Genomic DNA, 26,621 nt, shown 5'->3' with positions numbered 1-26,621 from the left:
TTTAAGACTCCCTCCATTTCAAGACCCGATTTTTTCAGATTTTCGGAGGTCTTAAAAGGGGGGTTCCACTGTATAGCATAAACAGGACTAGTAAATGCATAATAACCTTCAGTTTCGTCTTTCTGACAAGCTATAAGAGATTGTGATATACTTTAATATTTGGTAAAAATGCAGCAAACTTTTTAAAGCTGCCGTTTCCTGTCAAAGTAAACAGAAAGTGTACAATGCTGCAAATAGTTGCCTTCTTCATGCACCTAGCTGCCTGCATATATGTGACCCTCCACCACGAAATGAGTCGCATGTCACCTCGCGCGGTTCTGCGCTAGGCTTAATATAAGTCCGGGGAGTGTCTGATAACAGTGTGAGGGTAACCTTAGTCACAGGTTTATAACTCAAACAGTTTTTGCTCTTTTCTAAAACGGTTTTCACCACTGGATAGAGCAAAAAAAACTCTTTAGGAACATGTAAAAATATGAAAATCATGCAAAGGTAACATTTCATTTTCATTTTCATTTTCATTACTTTATTGTCCAATCGCTGGGAAATTCGGGTCGCTTCCTCCCAGTGGAAAGCTAGCAGCAACGGAGTCGCGCTACCCAGGTGTCTGCGTGTTTAGGTGTATTCAGCCACCTGCACTTATGGCAGAATGACCAAGGTCTTTTACGTGTCATTGTGATGACACGGGGGTGGGACATGGCTTCCGTCTCTGGGTCTGCACATAAAGTTGACCCGTGTCCGTCCCGGCCCGGATTCGAACCAGCGACCTTTCGATCACAAGTCCAGTGCTCTACCACTGAGCTACCGACTCATTCCGTGGTGGAGGGTCACATATGTGTTTTCCTTTCCAAACCACGGAAACTTCTGCTCCCAATGTGGATTTTTAACATGTACACATATTCAGAAAAAAGTGTCCACATTCCAGACGACAAGAAAAAGTCCTCAGTGAAACTTGATTCCAGAAAATAAGTCTCTCAGTTCAGCAACAACTAGTAGATAAATGAATTAAACACTCACCCTCAACTTCTTCAGCTTCAGCGCTGATCCTGCTATCCTGAACAGCCCCTGTTGAAAGATAAGTCAAACAATTCTTATGAAGCAAAAATGAAAACAGCATAAACCACAGCTGAGTTACCGAGACCATGCCATGAAAATGATATACATGTATCACATTTCCTGCCCTATGATTGAACAAACACATGGTACACAGTCACAGCCATACAGATAAATAACTTTGAATGTAAAACCATATTCTCCACGCTTAGTGGAGAAAGAAACAAGTCGCGTAAGGCGAAATAACAACATTTAGTCAAGCTGTCGAACTCACAGAATGAAACTGAACGCACTGCATTTTTTCACCAAGACCGCATACTCGTAGTTTCGTCAGTCCACCGCTAGTGGCAAAGGCAGTGAAATCGACAAGCCAGAATTGTGCGGTAATGGTCGCGCTGAGCAGGATAACACGCTTTTCTGTATCTCTATTATTTTTGGCGTACTGAGTTTTTTTTTAATCCAAACATATCTTATCTATATGTTTTTTTAATCAGGGACTGATAAGGAATAAGATGAAATTGTTTTTAAATCGATTTCGGAAAATTAATTTTAATCATAATTTTCATATTTAATTTTCAGAGCTTGTTTGTAATCCAAATATAACATATGTATAAGTTTTTGGAATCAGAAAATGACGAAGAATAAGATGAAATTGTTTTTGGATCGATTAATAAAAAAATAATGTTCATTACAAGTTTCCGATTTTTAATGACCAAACTCATTAATCGAAAATTTTATTGTAAATTTTCATTTAATAAATATACCTACCCGAATCACATGTAGCATTGACACAATCGGAGATGCTAGGTTCTGTACAGGCTAACCGTCTAAGGGAAGCAACCCCAACCACAAAAGTGTAAACGTAGCCATGGTAATGCCCATACACCCGGGGAGTTACCTCCCCTCGTGCATGCCATGTCACTACTGCTACCAAAGAAACTACAATGGGAAGAAGGATAACTTCCTCATTGGGCATGCTTAGAAATGAGAATGGCTAAATACGAGTTATTCCCCTTTTCTACATGCTGACCAGGCTGTCTCCTGCTTTGTCATGACTAGTACAGTCGATCTTTCTCATGCTGTGACTTGCTTTATTTTCACATTTTCGGTATTTAAAACAGCAAACACACACACACACACACACACACATACACTGAAGAAGTTTCCATTCTGATTCGGTTATTTTATTTGGTGCTATATGTTTGCTTCACATTGTTTCTTCTTTTACATTGCTAAACACATCCATAATGCATGCATGGCTCATTCGAAAGAGGGCAACTGAATAACTGATGCCCAATAGCAATAAATACTGAACAACTGAACAATAAATAGCAATAAATGATGACAGCGCCAAGTTTTTAAGTACAAAGTGAAATCATGTGACTGGACAAAGGCACAATTACAAAATACAAATAAAAAAATCGAGGCTCATTTTAAATTAAGTTCTCAGCTCATGGGGAAGCATAAGGTGACCCTAGAAACCGAAATTAGGAGACCTCCCGCCCCCAGGGCAGACTACAAAAAAAAAAGGGGGGGGGGGGGGGCTAATTTGTGAAAAAGTATAAAAGGAATCGAAAACTGTATACATGTAATACCCCAAAAATTGTATAGTATATATACAATGTCAGACCCTAAAGAAAGTTTGTTAGTCTTTGCTTAGGCAAAACAAAGCAAAATAGCCTGTTTACGGTATCCCGACCAACCCTATTTTTCTAGACCAACCCTAGACTTTTTTTTTTGGCATTTGGAAAAAAAGAAAAAGAAAAAAAAATCAATTTTGTTCCTGTTTTTTTGCAAAATAATTTAAAAAGATGGTTATACAATTTTTTTAAGAAAAGCCGACCTACCGACCCTCTTTTTGTGTGCCTATGTTACTGTAAACAGACTAAAAGGTACATCAGAAACAACACACCAGGGAGGGTCCAAAATTGTATCAAAATATAGATGGTAGGGAATTCAAAATAAAAAAGACAATAGACAAAACATGTACTTCGGCTCATAGAGCCTTCTTTAATTTTTGACTCATTAAGTCCATGCTCCGAGAGTCCTTTTTATATTTAGTCAAGTTTTGACTAAATATTTTAACATCGAGGGGGAATCGAAACGAGGGTTGTGGTGTATGTGCGTCTGTCTGTGTGTGTGTGTGTGTGTGTAGAGCGATTCAGACTAAACTACTGGACCGATCTTTATGAAATTTGACATGAGAGTTCCTGGGTATGAAATCCCCGAACGTTTTTTTCATTTTTTTGATAAATGTCTTTGATGACGTCATATCCGGCTTTTCGTGAAAGTTGAGGCGGCACTGTCACGCCCTCATTTTTCAACCAAATTGGTTGAAATTTTGGTCAAGTACTCTTCGACGAAGCCCGGGGTTCGGTATTGCATTTCAGCTTGGTGGCTTAAAAATTAATTAATGACTTTGGTCATTAAAAATCTGAAAATTGTAAAAAAAAATAAAAATTTATAAAACGATCCAAATTTACGTTTATCTTATTCTCCATCATTTGCTGATTCCAAAAACATATAAATATGTTATATTCGGATTAAAAACAAGCTCTGAAAATTAAATATATAAAAATTATTATCAAATTTTTTTTTTCGAAATCAATTTAAAAACACTTTCATCTTATTCCTTGTCGGTTCCTGATTCCAAAAATATATAAATATGATATGTTTGGATTAAAAACACGCTCAGAAAGTTAAAACGAAGAGAGGTACAGAAAAGCGTGCTATCCTTCTCAGCGCAACGAATACCCCGCTCTTCTTGTCAATTCCACGAGCACTGCCTTTGCCACGGGCGGTGGAGTGACGATGCTACGAGTATACGGTCTTGCTGCGTTGCGTTGCGTTCAGTTTCATTCTGTGAGTTCGACAGCTACTTGACTAAATATTGTATTTTCGCCTTACGCGACTTGTTTTAATTTTGAATTGCCTACCATCTATTTTTTTTATACAATTTTGGACCCTCTTTGTACGGAGAGAGTTGGCAATTGTTAATCACATTCTCTCATCTCATTGACTCTCCTTCAGCTCCTTGGTAACATGCGTTCCCGTCTCTGCCAGGATTGGACACAGCAGCAGATAACCGGTAAATATGTAACAGGCATAAATGGCAAAATAGCTCGCCTCGCCTGATAATATATGAGACAACTGTTCTACTACAAAGTCTTTCTTGGGAGGCTTGGCTAATTTACTCGCTCGTTTTACACGGGGTTCCATCGTTTTCTTTTCTAATCGGAAAACCTTGCTCCTCAGTTTGTTGACCTTCTGCCAAAGTTCCGCTTCACGAGGGGATGGGGAAGATGACGACTTTGATGCTTTACATCCTATGTCCTCCAGGATCGCCTGAATGTCATCTAAAAAAGAAAACACACATAAAATAACATAACCATAACAAGTTACAACCTGGAAGAAATTAAAACACGTGTAATTAAATCACAAAATGAAAATAAACAATAGCGTAGGAAGGCAGGCCAGAAATGAAGTGTATTAGCAACTATGGATACGATGTGGAACAATGATGGAATTGACCTTGTTTGGTACTGAATGGGTGAGGCCATTAGAACTGTACCCACGGAATACGCGCTATATAAGCTTCATATTGATTGATTGATTGACTGATTGATTAGGACAACAGTACCAGGTAAACTCCTCACACACCATGCCTCTTTCTTTCTTTCTTTATTTGGTGTTTAACGTCGTTTTCAACCACGAAGCTTATATCGCGACGGGGAAAGGGGGGGGGGGGGGGGGAGATGGGAATAGAGCCACTTAATTGTTTCTTGTTACACCATGCCTCTAACAGGATATGTTTCCCATCTTTACGTGTTGGAACTACAGGTACAATTTCATCCATCCATGCATCCGCCCTATACAGCTTCTTCTTCTTCTTCTGCGCTCGTGGGCTGAAACTCCCACGTGCACTCATTTTTTTTGCACAAGTGGAATTTTACGTGTATGATCGTTTTTACCCCGCCATTTAGGCAGCCATACGCCGCTTTCGGAGGAAGCGTGCGGGGTATTTTTGTGTTTCTAAAACCCACCGAACTCTGACATGGATTACAAGATCTTGTGCTTGCGTGTACACACCAAGGGGGATAAGTCACTAGCAGGTCTGCACATAAGTTGACCTGGGAGATCGGAAACATCTCCACACTTAACCCACCAGGCGGCCGCGACCGGGATTCGAACCCTCGACCTTCCGAGTTAATAGACCGACGTCTTACCACCCCGCCACAGCGCCCGTCACCCTATACAGCAATTATCAACTATGTAATGGATGGGTTTAAACATTTTTTGATGTCAGGGTGTTCTTCATGGTTAAAAATCTCTTACCTGGTTGAACAATTTGTGCATCAGGCGACAGGTCGGTGCTGGCTTCATTTGTAGCTACCCTTTGCGATGGTGGCTTCCTCCCACTAGCAACCTGCAAATGCACAGCTCTTTAACTGACAAACTCACAACCAACACCCAGTCACAATGAAACAATTCTCCCAATTTCATGGCATTGGTCTTAGGCCACACAAAAAAGTGTATGTTTCTCGTAAGGCAAAACAAAAAATAATCTGTTTACAGTATCCGGACCGACCCTATTTTTTTCCCACCGGCCCTAGACTTTTTTTGGGGCATTAAAAAATGAAATTAAAATATTCAGATGGCTAAAATACAAAAATAAAAAGCCGACCTACCGACGCTATTTTTGGGGGGCCTATGTTACCTTAAACAGACTTTTTTTGTGGCCTAACATGACTAAAGGTGGAGATTTTTTTTCTAAACTTTTTTTTTTTAAACCATCTTTTTAACTTATTTTGTTGAAAAACAGGAAAACAATTGATTTTCGAATACCCCTTTTATTTTTGAAAATGCAAAATAAAAGTCTAGGGTCGTCGGGAAAACATAGGTAGGGTCAGGTGACCAGAAACATACAACTTTTTTGTTGTTGACGCCGACCCTATACTTTTTTTGCCATTTGGGGCTGTTTTTTGGCAAAATAAGTTCATCATATCATCATAATCAAGACGTCGATCCAAAATAAGTAACTTTTTTTTGTTGGCCTTATCATTTTTTTGCGCTAAATGCAAACAGGCATTATTTGATGGGAACAATGCTGGTTTTTTTCAATTCTTACATCAGCCTCAAACTTGTCATTACTCAACCTGCATTTAATAGTGTGCTTCATTGGTTTGCAAAAACCTAAAACCAATAAATAAATAACCTTCGGTGGTGGATTGGGCACTGCAAACAATGTCGGGACAGCATTCCACACAAGTGATCCTCTCTGCAGGATTGTTTTACTGGTTGGCCTCAAAGTGATCAGTACAAAGCTTGAGACCTTGAACATCAGCTGGCTGCAGCTTTTCAAAGTCCTCTCGCCTTGTGAATTGCATCCATATTCTGCACCTAGTTTGACAATAAAAACAACAATGTTATTGTTAAACTAAGCAAAAAGGAAAGACAAAAAATAAATCAGATCTTCAGTCTAAATCTAACGCTCTGCCTGAACGCAAAACGGATGAGTGATGTACCTTTGTACTGTAGTTTTCCCGTAAGCAAGGTTTGATAAAGATTTCGGCAAATATGCCCACGGGTAGTTTGTCATCAAGTGTAAACTGTTGTTTTGTACTGACTGCTGACTCACACTCACAGTCGTAAGTACAGTGTGCACAGGTACACACGCAGACACACGCGTACATAGTACAGCTAGTACAGAAATCTCAGGATGAACCGATCCATGCTATGTTTGTAATATTTCATTTGCATATTAGTTCTATAAATACTGTAGTATCATAGCAGACAAAAATGCCCAGAGACAGTTGGCTTATCTGAGTGAGTTGACTCGAGCCATTGCATTCTCATTCTGAAGAAGGTAAACCTGATGAAATAATCACTGCACAACCCACCTTTTTTCTTCTTTAGGGAACTTGTGGAAAGTTTTCCCGAAGCAGCTCTGTTTGTAACGGGCGTTCTTGCAACAAAAAGCCGAGCACAATTTACCACCACCTCGCACGCGATCGGTACCTACGCGATCCGCCATTTTGTTTTCGCCGTCAGCATGTGACTAGGGACGATAACCCACAAACACTTTTTCGCATTTTCTTCGCAAGTTCCACGTCTTCCTTATGTACAGTGTTTGCTGCTACTGAACACGTGGTTCATATCATTCGACCTAAAGAATAAATTCTCCAAATCAAAAGCGGGGTTGGCGGGAGGGAATATACTATGTGATTCGGGTAGGTATATTTATTAAATGAAAATTTACAATAAAATTTTCGATTAAATTACATATTCCTACTCCGAATCACATGTAGCAGATTACAACAACAAGGCGGTGGGAAAGAAAAATCTAACTCACTCAAAAAACCTTGCCAAAAACCTGGACCGCTGCCAAAGAATCAGGGCGGTCCCAGTGGGAAAGAAAATCTAACCCACTCAAAAGCCCTTGCCAGGGCTGGCCCACTGCCAACAGGCAGTGAGGGAACCAAGGAAAGTCCTGATTGACAGCCGAGAAGTATCTCAGGCGAAAAGCGAAAGAGACAACCTCAGAGATCCAGAAAGCTGTGCTCAGCACTTCTTCCAATCTCCTAGCCGTAAAAAACAGCACAGGAATAGACCCAAGCCTTGGATTAATAACCCTGGCGAGCCAAGGGAAAGACAAGCTTCCCCCCCCCCTTTTATTGGAAGGAAATGCTAATGTCCTGAGAAGATCCGTGCGTAAGGTTGTCCCCTCAACTGAGAAGGACGAACCCCCGCGGTGACCTTAAGACAACCATGCCAAAGTCTGCAAACCTTGGGATGTAGTAAAGCCCAAAAGGCTTGTGAGAAAGAAGTCAGCTCAAAATAAGAGTGACCAATCCCCACGAAAGAGCGAGAGAGAGACATCCAAGCACTAAGTACCAGAGTCCACCTCGAAGAGAAAACTCACAAATAGAAGGTCGCCAGTTATCCCCTACCAGTCCCTGCGAACGCAGGGAGAGAGGTAGCACCCGACAGCAGCCACTTACGACTGTGCGTAAGCTACCGGAAGTGAGGACCCACGGTGGTCAAAAACCGATGTGACTGGCAACCATAAACAAAATGGCTAAAGCCAGAATGTTCCCAAAACAGTCTGCTTGAAGGTAATCGAGAGTGAATCAAAAACCGAAAGCAGAAAACCAAGACTGGTAAACGTAAACCGTGAAGCCAGCCAGCCATAAGACTCCCGAAACCAGAGTTCTCAGGGAAAAAACAGGCAGTTAACTTCCTAGCCAAATCAAGAGCCTACCTGAGTTTGGCCAGAAAACCCAGAGCGCGTCTGTCCCTGTCTGAAGACAGAGTCCAACGCGGAGAAAAACGGACAACCGCCCTAGACAAAGTTGCCTTTTGTAGCCGGGCGACTGTAAGGAAACCCGACCCAACAGACGTCATCCTGACTCGCCTCATACTAAGATGAGGAAGAAGAGAGGAAAGGCCCAAGACTGAAGTCACAGGAACCGAACCTTAGCTAAACCTCTGCCCGAAGGAGAAGAGTAGCCAAAACCTGAGAGAGAGGAGGAAAGCCACAAAGAACTACTCCTCAAACATCCATTGTCCAAGACAATGCCCCCTCAGGAAAACCTGAATGTTACTTCCGAGGCCAACTCAAGCGTACCTTAAGTTTGGACGAAACACCAGAACGCGTCTGATCACTAGAGAAAGACAGAGTCCGACTCGATGAAAGACAACAAGGACCAAAGTCCAAACGTTTGTGGCCAAACAGGGGTAACCTGAAGCCAGAGAACCCCACAAGCCACAAGAAACGGGAAGGCAACAACCACCATCGCCGCAACGTGGAATGGCTGTTGCCCGGCCAAGGCTGCCTATTGGCTGCCAGCTTAGCTTAACCAGAGGAATGAGCATGCTTCTGCTAAGCATGTTTCTGAGTATGCTAGCCTTACCTTCCTTCAACCCTTGTAAAGCAGTCAGAGACCTGGTGATCTCTATTCGACTGAATCTCTACTGCAGGCAAAGTTTAAGCGACTCTCTTTGACTGTTCAGGGAACTGAGAAAGCGAAAGAAACGAGTCCCTCCGACACCCGCCGTACGAGCGTAGTGAAGGAAGGGCAGCCTCATCTGCTCCATGCTCACCCTAGCAAGGGCTGGCCAACAGAGTAGAGAAAGGAGGCAAGTTCCAAAGGCTGAATAAGCAAGAAGGAACAAAAGGTGAAGCCCGTGTAGCCGAAGCCAGCCAAGGCTGAGCATGTTCCGGAACTGAACCATAGTAGAAACAGCGGCAGAACCAAAACAGTAGAGATACCACCTTCGGGAGGAGATGGCCTAGCCAAAACCTGCAAACCGTGGTACCTACAAAAGGTGACTAAGGAACCGGAAGTAGGAAAACATCCTATCTTCACGGAACGGAAGTCCGACATCGACAACAAAGTCAACCAACAAGGAAGCCACCAATGTCGATGCACCCAAGGGAAATCCTGAGCCGAAGCTTGAGCTTCGACGGAAATCCAGAACGTGTTCGATTGCTGACTAAAGACTGAGAACCAGAATAGCTCAGCTACGAACGCAAACCGAAGTCACAGTTGCTGGTGGTAAACTGATGAATGAGATGACCGGAAACCGGAAAACCATCCAACCGGAAAAAGACCTGACTCATCCCCCTACTGACGGTCGTGAATAGGGGAAACGTCCAGGGCCACCTGAACTGAATAGGCAGTAAACGCAACACCCAACAGGTAAAGTGAAGACTGCCCCGGCTGAGGCTGAAAGCCTAAATGCCCGTAGGCCAGCCGCTGTTCCTCACCCACCGACCTCCGGAGGAGTGTCAGAAAGAGGAGAAGTGTATCCGAACCGAGCCGGAAATGCAGCAGACAAAACCGCAAAAAACGGAAGCGAAAGTTGCATAGAGTAGACTGAGGCCGGAAGCCCAAACGCCCGTAGGCCAGTCCTCTGTCAACTCCAGTCAAAACCGCAACGTGTACTTGAAATGGAGGACTTATGCTTCCAGTAAAACCGGAAACACCACGCCGACAACGGCTGCCGCACTTGTGAAACACAAATGCCCACGACGGAACAAGAGTGAGACAGAACAGAAGAGGACTGGGGCCGGAACCCGAACGCCCGTAGGCCAGTCCTCGATCAACCCCAGACAAGCCACTACGTGCGCTTGTGATGGAGAACCTATGCTTCCAGACAGGAAGTGTAGGAGGCCGAAACCCCGTCCGGGAAAACCTTCGACGTGACCTCTGCCGCAGCTTAGAGGACAGCGTTAAGCCTTTTTCCCAATAACCAGCACGTGTGGAATCGCTGACGACAGACTGAATGTCCGACACAACCGGCGAAAAAACCGAAGTCCACGTACTGGTGGAAGGCCGGTGAAACGGCATAACCGGAAAACCGGAAATCCGTCCCCCCCGACGTCGTCCTAACTCATGCCTCGACCAGGCTAAGAGAGAGAAGACGGCAAGTCTGCAGCCGCAGGAACCGGAACGGCAGTCAACGCGACAACCGAAGGTTGAAACGCTGACTACATCGGCCAGGGCTGAGACAACACCTGCCCGAAGGGCTGGCGTTGCTCCTCAGCTACCGACATCCGGGAGGAAGTGGAAGCGAAAGGAGCAGTAAATCCGGGCGGAGCCGGAAAGCACAAGACGAGACCGCGAAAAGCGGAAGCGCCGAATGCGAGGACGGAGGCCAGAAGCCCGAATGCCCTAAAGGCAACGTCCGGTCAACCCCGGAAACGACCACAGCGGGTGCGTACGTCAGAGGACCTATGCTTCCAGCGAGTGCCGGAAGCGCAGCGCCAGAAACGGCTACCGCCATTGCTCCGCCACACAATGGTCTTCAAGGAAGCCAGGGTGTGACTGAACAGAGGACGAATGCCCGGGGGGCAACGTCCGGTCAACTCCGGAAACGACCACAGCGGGTGCGTACGTCAGAGGACCTATGCTTCCAGCGAGTGCCGGAAGCGCAGCGCCGGAAACGGCTACCGCCACTGCTCCGCCACACAATGGTCCTCGAGGAAACCAGGGTGCGACTGAACAGAGGACGAATGCCCGGGGGGCAACGTCCGGTCAACCCCGGAAACGACCACAGCGGGTGCGCACATCGGGGGACCTGGTCAACCCCGGAAACGACCACAGCGGGTGCGTACATCGGGGGACCTATGCTTCCGGCGAGTGCCGGAAGCGCAGCAGTCGGAAACGGCTAGACAACTCCGGAAACGACCCCAGCGGGTGCGTACGTCGGAGAAGTAGCCGGAACCAACTGCCGCCATTGCTCAGCCACACAATGGTCTTCAGTGAAGCCAGGGTGCGACTGAACAGGGGTTTGCGGGTCGTGAACCCGCCGAAAAGAGCTGTGTCCCAGCAGGGACTGTCCGACGGCCTCACGAGGGCCTGTGGACCAGCTCGACTTACTTGAATCGCCAACCACAGCGGTAGAAGACGAAGAAGCAAAACATCCGCCCTAGACAACGTCTCGGCCGGAAGCGTCAAAGAAGCCAACAAGGTGACGTCGCCCACAGACAGCGGGACCAACGGAAGACGCAGGCTTGGAACGCGAAAATTTCTTCACAAAGATAACTCAGACACCTGATCTGCTAACGGCAGAGAAGGCGAGGAGAAGAAACAGGACGTACAACAGTATATGACTGCCCCACAAAGTGTTTGTTCGAGGCAGAAAGAGTAACGAACAAAACATAACAAACATGTTAAATTCGAAACCACGACAAGTCCTACGGACTGGTAGATACCTGCTAAAGCCTAGCCAAGTAACTGTCAGCGACGCTGATACACAAAATGGCGGCCAAGCGATAAGTTACTGGACAAAATTTAGAAGTCCAAAACGGACGAAAATTAAGCAATAACAAAAATTCCTGTCAAAGTAATGACGAAATATGAAATGGCTTACCAACTAACAAAGCAGAAGGCAAAAACGCAGGTAAAGTAAGGAGAACCTCACCATAACATAGGCCTAGCCACCGAAATAAGCTGTCAGGAAAGCTGAGCAACCGAAAGTGGCGGCCACAAGATAAGTTACTGAAACGCACAAAAAGTCAGCAACTATAGATAAATTCCTGTCAAACTAAAGACAAGAAGGAACAAGCTTACCAACTAAACAAAGCAGCAAGCAAGTAAGAAGGTAAAATTACGTTTACCTCCAAAATACATCGGCCTAGCCACAAAAACTGTCAACTCATGCTGACAACAAAAATGGCGGCCAACAGTAGTCACCGAAATATCACAGGTCCAAACACGGACGAAAATCAGCAACTACAACAAATTTCCTGTCAAAATAATGACCAAAATGGAAAGAGCTCACCAACTACGAAGCAGGAGGCAAGATAGACGGTAACGTGGCCGGTGGGTGTCAAAACAACACCAACAGCGCAGCCACAGGGGAGCCCAAAAATACAACAACCTGCTCCCTCGAAAGCTGTAAGGTCGAATGATATGAACCACGTGTGCAGTAGCAGTAGTGACATGGCATGCACGAGGGGAGGTAACTCCCCGGGTGTATGGGCATTACCATGGCTACGTTTACACTTTTGTGGTTGGGGTTGCTTCCCTTAGACGGTTAGCCTGTACAGAACCTAGCATCTCCGATTGTGTCAATGCTACATGTGATTCGGAGTAGGAATATGTAATTTAATTATTTTTTAAGCCACCAAGTTGAAATGCAATACCAAAGTCCGGCCTTCGTCGAAGATTGCTTTGCCAAAATTTCAATCAATTTGATTGAAAAATGAGGGTGTGACAGTGCCGCCTCAACTTTTACAAAAAGCCGGATATGACGTCATCAAAGGTATTTATCGAAAAAATAAAAAAAAAACGTCCGGGGATATCATTCCCAGGAACTCTCATGTCAAATTTCATAAAGATCGGTCCAGTAGTTTAGTCTGAATCGCTCTACACACACACACACACAGACAGACACAGACAGACAGACAGACACACACACACATACACCATGACCCTTGTCTCGATTCCACCTCTATGTTAAAACATTTAGTCAAAACTTGACTAAATGTAAAAAGAAGAAACTCTGTGTGAGATGAAGGAACATCAGTGTGAACACTGCTGGAATATCGAGTTTGAGGATGACAGTTGCTTGTTCTACACTACACATAGCTACTCTTTCAGGTGCTACAACATGGATTTCACACAAATCTTTTTTGCCTTTCCAGGTGCTAGGAGATAGATTTTATTCATTTTTTTCTTTCTGCCTTGTTTTTAAAACTCTTTTTCTTCTATTCTTTAAAATGTACAGTTATTTTTTCAAGACTGACATACCAGTTTCACACAAAAATATCTGCTATCAGTGAAATGGTCAGCTGCTAATGATGATTAACACTTTCTACCCCACCTATGTTGACCAAGTTCTTTTTTAGCCGAGACCAGTTGTGCTGGAGCAGGTCACTCAGAATTGTAGTAACTGTGTAGCTACTGTGTACCAACACGCTGGAATGCAGGCGTTAGATCAACGTTACAGGAAGCGACTGAAGCTAACAGTTTGAGCGGATATATCCGTACCTGGTCAGATAGAGCCATATGAGTGGGTACGGATATATCCGTACCCGGGAGACAATGAGTTAAGAACTCACCTCCTCTTCCATGCCTATGTCAATCAGCGTGAGGATGCAGGCCTCTAACACCAGGGAGACGTCTCGTCCCATCATCTTCAGGTGTTCTTCCAACGCCATTCCAAACACTGGTTTTAATGGTGATTTTTCTGCACACAAAGTAATATGGATTCCCTGTTGCGTCTGCTTTTTGTTGCCTTTTGTGTTTGTTTGTTCCTGATGAAACTTACATAAGCGAAAATTCGTACTGTCTTGTGCTGTTCTTGTATCAGCTAGTACAGATATCTTTTGTTTTTTAACTTTGTTCATCTCACCACAGTCACTTTGTTGTTTAGATTTTTATTAAAGTAATATGGAATGAAAAGATTCATATTAAAAAGCACTGAACAAGTGACAGGCACGCAAACATGCTCATTCATAAAATCAGACAGACATTATAAATACACATATTCACTCAAAAACAGACGCACACAACACTCTCTCCCTCTTTCTCTATCTATTTTTTTCTGGATTATTTTAAAGCATACTAAATAGTGTTAAACATAACCTAACATGATCAGAAAAAAGAGAAAGGTAAAGGACATAACTGTTTGCATTTTTGAGAAACTGTACAGAAATGTTAATTATGATCCACACACACACACATTTAAATCATGGCAAAGTGGTTGATTTGTAACACACACAAACACAAAGATAGAAGTTGTTAACAGACACACACACACGTGTACAAACAAATACACAGACAGATGTACAGAGACAGACAAACCAACAGACAAAACAGTCCAAAGTTAATTCAAACCTATTGTTGCTTTCATCTTGGGTATCGCGTCCTCAATGACTTTTAGCGCATTCTTGTGATATGTTGCTTGGGCCTCTAACAACTGAAACACAAACGACATGAGTCAATTAGGAAAGGTCAGCAAAAGAGACAACTTAAAGCCCCACTCCGCCTCGTGAAAACAGTTCGCCCCACAGTCTCAGATCTGGTAAGGCTTTGACATGGTATAAGCTGATAGGTCGGGGATGTAGCTCAGTCGGTAGCGCGCTGGATTTGTATCCAGTTGGCCGCTGTCAGCGTGAGTTCGTCCCCACGTTCGGAGAGAGATTTATTTCTCAGAGTCAACTTTGTGTGCAGACTCTCCTCGGTGTCCGAACACCCCTGTGTGTACACGCAAGCACAAGACCAAGTTAAGTGCGCACGAAAAAGATCCTGTAATCCATGTCAGAGTTCGGTGGGTTATAGAAACACGAAAATACCCAGCATGCTTCCTCCGAAAACGGCGTATGGCTGCCTAAATGGCGGGGTAAAAAACGGTCATACACGTAAAATTCCACTCGTGCAAAAAACACGAGTGTACGTGTGAGTTTCAGCCCACGAACGCAGAAGAAGTATAAGCTGACCATCCCTCCACTTGGTCACATACTAAAAATGAACAGCCTGGGTGCTCTCTGTGCACACTGCTAGTTTTGTTTAAAGAAATAATTTTGTAAATTAATTCATTCAAACCTCACCACAGCAAGCATTCAGGGTGTTCATTTTTGGTATGTGTTTAAGTGAATGAATGGTCTTATCCCATCTAAAATCCTGGCCAGATTTTAGACAGTGAGGTGAACTTTTTTAATGAGGCGGAGTGGGCCTTTAGTAAACTATACCAGGGCTAAGACCAACAAAAAAGTGAAAAACCAAAAAGCTGAGTTTTTTTTTGATATCTTGTAGAGACAAAGAACAGCCTCTCCTGGTACCAAACTGTATGTTAATAAATTATAAATTAATACACATTTTGCCTCGATCAACCATCCGAACGAAAAAAGAAAAAAAAAATTGAAGTTTTACTTTAAGAAACCGGATTTTCCGGTTTTAACAGTTTTCAAAAACCGGATTTCTGGCCAGAACCGGAAAGGTGTTAGCCCTGCTATACCTTTATTTCCCTGTACACCATTTTCAGTATTGATCTCAGACTCAGAGGATTGAAAATACGTGTAGGTCCAAATGTCATGCCCTGAGCCCTCCTACGTGTCAAAACTATCTGACGATCAACAAAGGTCAGAACAATGCGTCAGATCAAGAAAGTTATATGCGTCAGTGTTCGAAGATCAAAGCCTGGGAACAACACTAAGCTCTGGGGACCCGCTGCCGAACTGCTGAAGACTGCGGACTTCATGGCAGCCACCAATCTGACGATATGACGGCCATAAATATCGAACGCAGAAGAAGAAGAAGAAAACTGCATCTTGTAACTCATCACAGATCTGTCCACTTTTTTTCACATGTGATATGACCATCTTTCATCTTGGACACATTCCAATATTCTACTGAGTAGAGGAGTTTTTTTTTCTGAACTAATTTTGTAAATTATTCATGTGTCAAACTGCAAAATCAATTCACCAAAAAAGTAAACACCTGCGTGAAAAGCATGGACAGACCTGTGGCGGTTAACAGGATTGTTTACCTTCAAAGGATTGTGTCTTTAAAACACATCTAGAGCACAGCATTCTCAGGACTGAAAACATATTCCTGTTATCTTAATCCTCCACAAGAGGTTGCACAGGATCATTATCTCAAAATAGTTACTAAACGAAAGTTAACAGAAAATCAGGATTTCCATTTGAACAGGAAAACCCACACACACATGAAGACAGCTAAAATAACTTACAGCTACCAGTCTTGCACTGTGTTCACTTTCTCTGGCAACGAAGTTGCAAAGTTCAATGCTGAGGTTATCCTGCAGACAGAAAAAAATGTTTCTTTTGTTAAACAAACAAGCACATTTTTTTAAGAACCACCACATCAAATAGAAATGCATATAAAACAGTTGTCTTAAACTAGTCAACAATTATTATAATAAAACCTCTGATTTTAGCCCTCAGATTTACATTTAATAATAAAAATACCTTGTTTATTTCCCCAGTTTCCTCTTATTTTATGTAACCGAGAGACTGATGTAAAAGTATCCACGCTGGGACAGCAACACACATATCTTGCTTCAATCAATCAATCAATCAATCAATGAGTCTTATATCGCGCATATTCCGTGGGTACAGTTCTAGGCGCTCTGCAGTGATGCCGTGTGAGATGAAATTTTATACGGCCAGTAGATTGCAGCCATTTCGGCGCATATTTACCTTTCACGGCCTATTATTCCAAGTCACACGGGTATAGGTAGACAATTATTAACTGTGCCTAAGCAATTTTGCCAGGAAAGACCCTTTTGTCAATCGTGGGATCTTTAACGTGCACACCCAATGTAGTGTACACGGGGGGAGGTTCGGACACCGAAGAGAGTCTGCACACAAAGTTGACTCTGTGAAATAAATTTTCGCCGAACCTGAGATCGAACTCACGCTGACAGCGGCCAACTGAATACAAATCCAGCGCGCTACCAACTGAGCTATATCCCCGCCCCTGCTTCCTTCCATGCCCAACTGAATACAAATCCAGCGCGCTACCAACTGAGCTATATCCCCGCCCATGCTTCCTTCCATGCAATGACTACTACACTACTACAACAAATAACATGTACAAATAAAATGCTGCACCCAATATGTTGGTCAATACAAACCTTTATTGCTTCTACTCTGTTACAGGCTTCGTCGTGCTCGTCCCTCAAAGCGTCAGCTTTTGCCGCAGCAGACGCCATGTTGGTTCCCTGAGCCTGAGACTGCCGCACCGCTGAGTTAAATCTGTAAACAAAGATCAGACAAATGAGTTACCTCTGTGTGGACAAATCAACCGAATTAGTTTAATCTGTGTGCAGAAACCAAACAAATGAGCCAACTATGTGTGCAAAACTAAAAGAAATGAATTAAATCTGTACACTAAAATCACAACAAATGAGTCAAATCAGTGTGCACAAATATCAAACAAATGAGTTAAAACTAAAGCTGTCTGCAAAAAATAAAAAATCAAACAAATGAGTCGAACCAGCATACACAAATCAAACAAACTCAATATATATCATATTCTCACTTAATAAAAAGTAATGAGGGAAACCCGCTTTGTGAACTCTCTGTCATTCCTTATGCAACAGTCACAACAGAGAAGAAATGTCTGCAGCACATTCAGTGTGAATGGTGAGCAGTGCAGTCAAACAGAGAAAAGAAACCAATAAGGTTTGTTTGTTTGTTTGTTTGTTTGCTTAACGCCCAGTCCACCACGAAGGGTGATATCACGGCGGTGCTGCTTTGACATTTAACATACGCCACACACAAGACAGAAGTCGCAGCACAGGCTTCATGTCTCACCCAGTGACATTATTCTGACACCGGACCAACCAGTCCTAGCACTAACCCCACAATGCCAGATGCCAGGCGGAGCAGCCACTAGATTGCCAATTTTAAAGTCTTAGGTATGACCCGGCCGGGGTTCGAACCCACGACCTCCCGCTCACTGGGCGGACGCCTTACCACTAGGCCATCGTGTTGCGGTAACTAATAAGGTGGAAACAAAACAACAAGCAAAGCAAATGCTCATACCACTTATACAAGACTGCAGTTTGCTGCAAAACAATCTTTTTTTTTTCAGTTGGTGGATCAACATATAAAAGTGGTGAGTTAACAAATTCATGACAAAATTCCATACTTTTTGCACCGTTACAATTTTGTGATGTGCACGATTCTGTTAAGTGGTTCCTTGCATGTGTATTTCACAAAGCTTATGTGCAAACCTGGATCATGAAGTCATGACAAACCTACCTGCTCTTTGCTGAATCCATATCTAATGTTGACTTGGCGAGCTGCTTCCGATGCTTCATTATGCTTGGGATGTCGATCTAAAAAAAACCATCATGTAAGACAGTTAGACACTCGAAATCCATTTATAGGAATGGCCAATATAAAAGCTGTCTGATTTGAGCATTGAACAAAACATTCTTTTAATAGCAAGCACACATAATAAAACATCTTATCCCTGACTGACCTCATATTTGAAATGAATAATGGTATAACATAGGTGTTAGTTAACACCTATATTTTTGTTTTTATTAAATCACACCAATGCTTTTTTTCTCTCTGCAGTTTTAAACATATATATGAAATCTTATATCGCGCGTATCTCCAGACTCGGACTCAAGGCGCAGGGATCTATTTATGCCATGTGAGATGGAATTTTTTTTTACACAATACATCACGCATTCACATCGACCAGCAGATCACAGCCATTTTGGCGCATATCCTACTTTTCACGGCCTATTATTCTAAGTCACACGGGTATTTTGGTGGACATTTTTTATCTATGCCTTTACAATTTTGCCAGGAAAGACCCTTTTGTCAATCGTGGGATCTTTAACGTGCACACCCCAATGTAGTGTACACGAAGAGACCTCGGTTTTTCGTCTCATCCGAAAGACTAGCACTTGAACCCACCACCTAGGTTAGGAAAGGGGGGAGAAAATTGCTAACGCCCTGACCCAGCGTCGAACTCGCAACCTCTCGCTTCCGAGCGCAAGTGCGTTACCACTCGGCCACATAAAAGCACACATATTAGCAATGAATGGTCTCCAGTGGAATCTCCATTTCAAGGCCCCCTATTTGTGTGAATTTTGTCCCTTTAAGACCTTGTTTTGTCAGGTTTTCTGTTCATAAAACTTGAAACTTTATATCTATTTTCAAATCTCTTTCTTTTAAGCCCTGATTTTGTCCTATTTGTAGGCATGGAAAGGGAGAGGTGAATACTGCATATCTGGAACGCCGAAGAAGAAGAAGAATACTGCATATAAAATTATCTTTGTTTGACGGGCGCTGTGGCGTGGTGGTAAGACGTCGGCCTCCAAAGCGGAAGGTCGAGGGTTCGAATCCCGGCCGCTGCCGCCTGGTGGTTTAAGTGTGGAGATTTTTCCGATCTCCCAGGTCAACTGATGTGCAGACCTGCTAGTGTCTTATCTCCCTTCGTCTGTACCAGCAAGCACGAGACCAAGTGCGCACGAAAAAGATCCTGTAATCCATGTCAGAGTTCGGTGGGTTATGGAAACACGAAAATACCCAGCATGCTTCCTCCGAAAGCGGCGTATGGCTGCCTAAATGGCGGGGTAAAAACGGTCATACACGTAAAATTCCACTCGTGCAAAAACACGAGTGTACGTGGGAGTTTCAGCCCACGAACGCAGAAGAAGAAGAAGAAGAAGAAGATCTTTGTATTATTGTCTCGATAGTTACTAAGTGGAAACTTACCTCAGCTATGGTTTGTAATGGGGTAAGAACTTTATTCTCAATATCTATCTCGCACTGCAATTCCTTAGTTGCTAACACAGCCTGACAGTCTCCACACTGCTGACATATGCTCCTGTGAAAAGAAAAAAAAATTGCACTGAATACAACACATCCAAAGCAACCCAAAAACAGTTAAAAACAAATATTCCATGACCAGGAAATGGTACTGAAAAAGCACAGAATAAAAAATTGCTAAGATCATCATGTACAGTGATGTTCCCAGGACAATTGGTCAATTGACTTGGATTAAAACTATCTATAGGTTTAACTTTTTCTGGTTTTGTGAGCGCAGTAGGAAAATTGCTGGTTAGAATACCTCCCATAATTATGTCAAAGTTATCTGTCTGGTGACCAGCCAGGGGTCATAACAATTTGTGTCATTTGTGAAGACTGATGCCTCAGAACAAGTTCACTAAACATGTTTTTTGTTTCAACTGAAGCTGACATTCAATATTTCAGAAAAAGCAAACAAACCAAGGTTGCAATCAGATTGAAAAGATACTTTATTCTCAAATAAAAATAAAATCTTGCACTCTTTTTCTTCTTATAAAAAAATAGTTTTCTTTGGAAATAAATGACTGTCAAACAGGTGTGTCTGACAAAGCAATCTTCAGAAATTTCAAAAGGAAATAAGCACCAATTAGCAAATAGTAAATCGCATTATACGATTGACAAAAATGCACCTACCCCAACAAGGTATCTGGACCTAGCATGCCCGCAGATTCTGTAAAAGTATGGCTGAGGCCTGTCTCTGGCAATTTTTTCTGTAATGAAAACACAAATTTTGTACAGAGAGGCAAGACAAAGGATTGATGCTTTTACATTCCAATAATAATTTATGATATATACATACACTCACGACACACATGTACATACAACAGACAGACATTTCCAAAAGCCTCAGATCCTGACAGACATCTCTTACCAGCAATTTTAAGAGAAAAGAAAATGTTCCATTTCATACATCTGATTTTATTTTTTTATCGAGCACAGTCTTTTTCCTTCTTGTTAATCTTGCGTACTCCATACATTTTCCAGGCATACTTTCTTTCTTAATTTTAGAATTTTGGAATTATACAGCCCTAATGGGAGGACTTGCTTTTGTTATTGCATCTTTTACAAGAACACTTTTTATATGTAAAATGTTGAATTTTAATGTCCAATGTTTTTTGTAAAGCGCCACGAGACTTATCTGGTGGTGAACAGCACTTTTGAAGAATGTTTTTTTATTTTTTTTTATTATTATCTTGGGACATAGCAGTCTAACACTCAATAAAAGTCAGTGTGCTCTCAGTTGCAACTTGTATCCTCTGTATATCTTTCCACTTGGACCTTAATTGCCACTCATCAGCTGATCTTCACCTGAACTAAACGAGAGATTGAATAATGAAATGCACCTGTTTTGTGTAAACAAGCCCATTTTCTGGGAACAGTGAGGGCTTTATATATATATATATACAAAGGAGTGCATTATTGGTGAGAAAATGAACTCATTTGCGCGCTGAAGATCATGTAGACAGACTTTATTGGTTATTATTTATAATCTGCATGTTCTAGCAGACTGAACGCCCTAAAGAAGTAGAGTTCATAGGATATTAGTCCACGATGACGCAGGAGGAGCTAATCCAAGCAAACTCCCATATAAAAATGACAAATGTAACAATATCACTCCTGCTGCAAAAATTCTGTACATTACAGATACCACTCAATGTACTATGCACTTACCAGTCGTTTGTCATAATCAGTGCCAGGGGCTTCCAGCAGCGCGCCGACCTTTTTGATGAGGTTATGACTGACCTGTCGGACGACTTCCACGCGTCTCTCGTTCCCTTGCTGGTCTTCTGTCAATACCTCAGACTTTTCTGCCCTGTTCGGGGAAAAAAAGAACAAGTCGAATAAGGCGAAAATACAATATTTAGTCAAGTAGCTGTCGAACTCACAGAATGAAACTGAACGCAATGCCATTTTACTCGTAGCATCGTCAGGCCACCGCTCATGGCAAAGGCAGTGAAATTGACAAGAAGAGCGGGGTAGTAGTTGCGCTAAGAAGGATAGCATGCTTTTCTGTACCTCTCTTTGTTTTAACTTTCTGAGCGTGTTTTTAATCCAAACATATCATATCTATATGTTTTTGGAATCAGAAACCGACAAGGAATAAGATGAAAGTGTTTTTAAATTGATTTGGACAATTTAATTTTGATAATAATTTTTATATATTTAATTTTCAGAGCTTGTTTTTATTCCGAATATAACATATTTATATGTTTTTGGAATCAGCAAATGATGGAGAATAAGATAAACGTAAATTTGGATCGTTTTATAAATTTTTTTTTTTTTTTTACAATTTTCCGATTTTTATTGACCAAAGTCATTAATTAATTTTTAAGCCACCAAGCTGAAATGCAATACCGAACCCCGGGCTTCGTCGAAAATTACTTGACCAAAATTTCAACCAATTTGGTTGAAAAATGAGGGCGTGACAGTGCCGCCTCAACTTTCACGAAAAGCCGGATATGACGTCATCAAAGACATTTATCAAAAAAATGAAAAAAACGTTCGGGGATTTCATACCCAGGAACTCTCATGTCAAATTTCATAAAGATCGGTCCAGTAGTTTAGTCTGAATCGCTCTACACACACACACACACACACACACACACACACACACACACACACACACACACACACACACACACACACACACACGCACCACGACCCTCGTTTCGATTCCCCCTCGATGTTAAAATATTTAGTCAAAACTTGACTAAATATAAAAAGGATCAGTTTAGCCGTACAGATTTGTCTATGTTCCTGTGACAAAATTGTTAAATTGGCTTGAATTTCTTGTTACCGTGTTCATGTTTTGCCAATCCTTCATTAATTTTCTGAGATTTGTTGCACTATTTCCACGCTTCTTATTTCTTTTGTACATATTTGTTTGATTTCTGCAAGCCCCTGAAGACCTCATCGAGTCCTTCTGCTCAGCATACAATGATATGATACATTGATAGAATTCACCTGTGACAAATTAAATTTTTAATTCAACAAGTAGTTCAAACTTCACGTTCGTCCAAACTTCCATGTAACACACCATTTAAAGACCCCCTGATTTACCCCCCCCCCCTCTACCCCCACCCCCAAGACCAATTGCTTTTGACATTTTTAGTTCATAGTCTCTGTAAACTTACCCCCCAGGTGTTCTTTTTTTCAGGCCTGATCTTCTTTCAGATTCTTGTGGTCTTACTTTACCACGTACCAGGAAAAAGGCTAGAGTGCTTGTATGTACTCCACCTAAATTCAGCATGATAAGCAAGTCAATGGGGAAAATCAGAACGGATTGAGTTGAACTTCCCCTTTTATGACCACCAGTTTAAGACTAACCCTTTCTTTTAAAATCACGTTTTCTTACATTTTCTGTTCATAACCTCTGCAAATTCTAACCCCTAATTTTAGACTCCCTCCCTTTTAAGACCTTTCTTTATTTGGTGTTTAACGTCGTTTTCAACCACGAAGGTTATATCGCGACGGGGAAAGGTGGGATAGAGCCACTTGTTAATTGTTTCTAATGTTCACAAAAGCACTAATAAAAAAATTGCTCCAGGGGCTTGCCAGGTAGTACAATATATTACCTTACTGGGAGAATGCATTTTAAGACCTGATTGTCTTAGACTTTAGGGGGTCTTAAAAAGGGGGGTTCCACTGTATTGTCATGTGTTTATGTTCTCTTGTGGTAACCCAGGAGTAAAATGCCAACAATTCGCTGTGTGTATGTCTTGCTACCCAACACCATCAATTCATAACTGCTCAACCATGAAATTGTAACTGCCAATGCTGATCACTGTTACGGTTAGTGTTATTCACTACATCAGTACATGTTAGACTCAGATCAAAGGCATAGGAGTATTAAGACAGGGCGTAGTTTTAAATTTCCATCTAATTTCCCCTCTCAAACATTAAAGTAAATAGACAAATTGTGTGTGACAGCAATCACTGAAATCTGACAACTGATAAGAGAAGACAGTAATTGTGAATCTATAGGATTCACTGCTCATTTTCAGACACGAATCAATCTTACATGTCAGTCTTAATGTCCAGACAGTTTTCAACAACTGAGTTCGTTTAAAGAATGCAACACATTTTTTTTCTTTCTTAATGAAGTACATATCTATATGTTCTCCTCACAGTTAGTGCTCAAAGTCACACAGAGAGTCATAACTCTTATTAGTTGACAGCGCTGAAAGTCCACAAAATGGGGCACTCGCCTTGGCGAGAACTTCTCAAAATTTACTAGCCAGAGAGCAAATTTTACTTGCCAAACCAACCATTTGTTTCAGCAACTTTACTCGCCTTTGGCGAGTAGAATAACATTTACAGATTTCTACTCGCCATGAATAACATTTACAGATTTCTACTCGCCATGGCGAGTAAAATACTCGCCACTCTCAGGCCTGGTTGACATACTGTCTAAATGTCTTTTTCAGTTCATAAAACATAAAGTCCAGGTGTTAACTCAGGTGAGCTAATGGAGGGGAAAACAGTTTTCCCCTTAAAAATTCACAGGTACATGCCCCTGCAGAACTGGCAGTGGCAGCTACATGCCACAAAGGGATTTTAACAAAGGGATAGATCATTCTGACTCTGAGGCCAGCTGTGACTAGATGGAACACAGAGACTGCAAGAGTGGATGACACAGAAATAGGTAACGAAAACAGGCTGGTGCAAAGTACATGTATTATTGTCAACCAAATATGTTAAAATATATGTACTGCTTCCAAAGAAGAATTGGATTAATATGTGGTGTGCATTCCTGTCACTCCCAACTAACGTACACCCCTTGTATCTGGTTACTGCAAGCTACTTAGAGAGTGTTTAACATTCAGCAGGTGACCCCAATCTTGTAGTTGTACTAATCAAACATGAGAATATTTACGATAACACTTAAGCAATAGACAAGATGTTTAAGCGTTAAAATCCCACACCACACCACTTGTTTTCAGAGGCAATACCTTTTGCTCTAACATACCAGAATGACGGTCAGGATTTCAGAGATGACCCTCAAACACTCTCTTGTGCATGACTAGGAGTAGCACTTCAGAATTTGTGACCAAAACAAAACAGTTCATTTGATCAAACCAGTCCAAAATCAATGGGTCATTTTCATGGTTGACAAGTCAGCCTGTTCAACTCTTTCAGTTTCACTGACATTGACAGTGACAGTGCTGTTACCGCTACATATGGACTGGGTGGCCGAGTGGTAACGCACTTGCGCTCGGAAGCGAGAGGTTGCGAGTTCGACCCTGGGTCAGGGCGTTAGCAATTTTCTCCCCCCTTTCCTAACCTAGGTGGTGGGTTCAAGTGCTAGTCTTTCGGATGAGACGAAAAACCGAGGTCCCTTCGTGTACACTACATTGGGGTGTGCACGTTAAAGATCCCACGATTGACAAAAGGGTCTTTCCTGGCAAAATTGTATAGGCATAGACAAAAATGTCCACCAAAATACCCGTGTGACTTGGAATAATAGACCGTGATAAGTAGGATATGCGCCGAAATGGCTGCGATCTGCTGGCCGATGTGAATGCGTGATGTATTGTGTAAAAAAAATTCCATCTCACACGGCATAAATAAATCCCTGCGCCTTGAATATGTGCGCGATATAAATTGCATAAAATAAAAATAAAAAAATAAATCCCTGCGCTTAGAACTGTACCCACGGAATACGCGCGATATAAGCCTCATATTGATTGATTGATTGATATTGTTTCCTTGTGTTCATTCACAATGAATTGAGTTGTTCACTTCAGTTTACCGTTTCTTTACATTTTGGCACTAAAATGAGTAAAATATATATATACGAAGATACCATATGAAAATGTGCCAACAGTAAATGAGTAATTCTACTGCAGGTAATAAAACTAAAAGTCTTTACATACCAAAAATAATACAAAGAATACCACCACCTCCAAAGCACACGTGTACACATTATCACAACTTTTTCTTTCAATATTCTTATATTTCCTAGGTGCGTGTTCTTCATCATGTTTCACTTGGTGTAAAAAAGACTGTTTTTTATAGCCTTTAGTTGACTGCATAAGGTCACTCTTCGTGAGTCACGGAGCCAATAGTACTTAATACAATGGAACTCTTGACAATCTCTAGTTCCTTCCTGTTAGTGGTGTCTTCCTTAAAACTAGAAAAGTTGGTTTCACATGTGTCCTAGTCTAAACCCATACATTAATACAACCAACAGAAAATTGTGACACATGTTCTCGAGACCGTAAATTAGTAAAGTACTATTTCTGGTAAAGACTGATCATAATTATTAGCTGTTCTGAACCAAATTATGTAACAAACAAAGACTATTCGGGGATTGCATTCATTACTTATACATGTACTATATATATCTCATTCTGTGTGAGCTTTAGCCATGTCAGGCTTCGCATAACTGAAAAATCTGTTGATAACGCGTTTTGTAATTAGTTGCATAACAGTACTGTCACGATATTGTATTACTTGCAGCACGTAAAGCAGATAAACAAAATAATTTACATACACTGCCTTTTCAACATTACTATGATCATCAATTTATTAATGTGGGCAGTTTCACAGGTAAATCGCTTTATTAATACTAGGCATACTGACCTTCCCTTGAAAACAATTTTGATCATCATCTCAGATCTGGCCAGGCTTTACATGTTATATGTTATGTTATATGAAGTCTTATATCGCGCGCGTATCTCCAGACTCGGACTCAAGGCGCAGGGATCTATTTATGCCGTGTGAGATGGAATTTTGTACACAATACATCACGCATTCACAT

General features: G+C 41.9%; 1 protein-coding gene across 5 annotated transcripts in view; it reads right to left on the bottom strand.

The window, feature by feature from the left end:
* Positions 1 to 26,621, bottom strand: part of LOC138960086 (rho GTPase-activating protein 17-like) — a 56,630-nt gene that overhangs the window by 24,073 nt on the left and 5,936 nt on the right. For all 5 annotated transcript variants that reach the window (XM_070331816.1, XM_070331815.1, XM_070331817.1 and 2 more), the window contains exons 2-10: positions 21,530 to 21,671; positions 20,492 to 20,568; positions 19,766 to 19,877; positions 18,293 to 18,369; positions 17,161 to 17,281; positions 16,255 to 16,323; positions 14,400 to 14,481; positions 13,622 to 13,749; positions 1,015 to 1,062 (exon numbers count right to left, since the gene is read on the bottom strand). In XM_070331816.1, the coding sequence (XP_070187917.1) occupies positions 1,015 to 1,062; positions 13,622 to 13,749; positions 14,400 to 14,481; positions 16,255 to 16,323; positions 17,161 to 17,281; positions 18,293 to 18,369; positions 19,766 to 19,877; positions 20,492 to 20,568; positions 21,530 to 21,671 (856 nt within the window). The remainder of the gene's footprint in view (positions 1 to 1,014; positions 1,063 to 13,621; positions 13,750 to 14,399; positions 14,482 to 16,254; positions 16,324 to 17,160; positions 17,282 to 18,292; positions 18,370 to 19,765; positions 19,878 to 20,491; positions 20,569 to 21,529; positions 21,672 to 26,621) is intronic.

Source organism: Littorina saxatilis, linkage group LG2 (assembly GCF_037325665.1).
Source record: "Littorina saxatilis isolate snail1 linkage group LG2, US_GU_Lsax_2.0, whole genome shotgun sequence".
Taxonomy (NCBI): Eukaryota; Metazoa; Mollusca; class Gastropoda; order Littorinimorpha; family Littorinidae; genus Littorina; species Littorina saxatilis.
The sequence above is the reverse complement of the archived record's forward strand: the minus strand, read 5'-3'. Positions and strand labels throughout refer to the sequence as shown.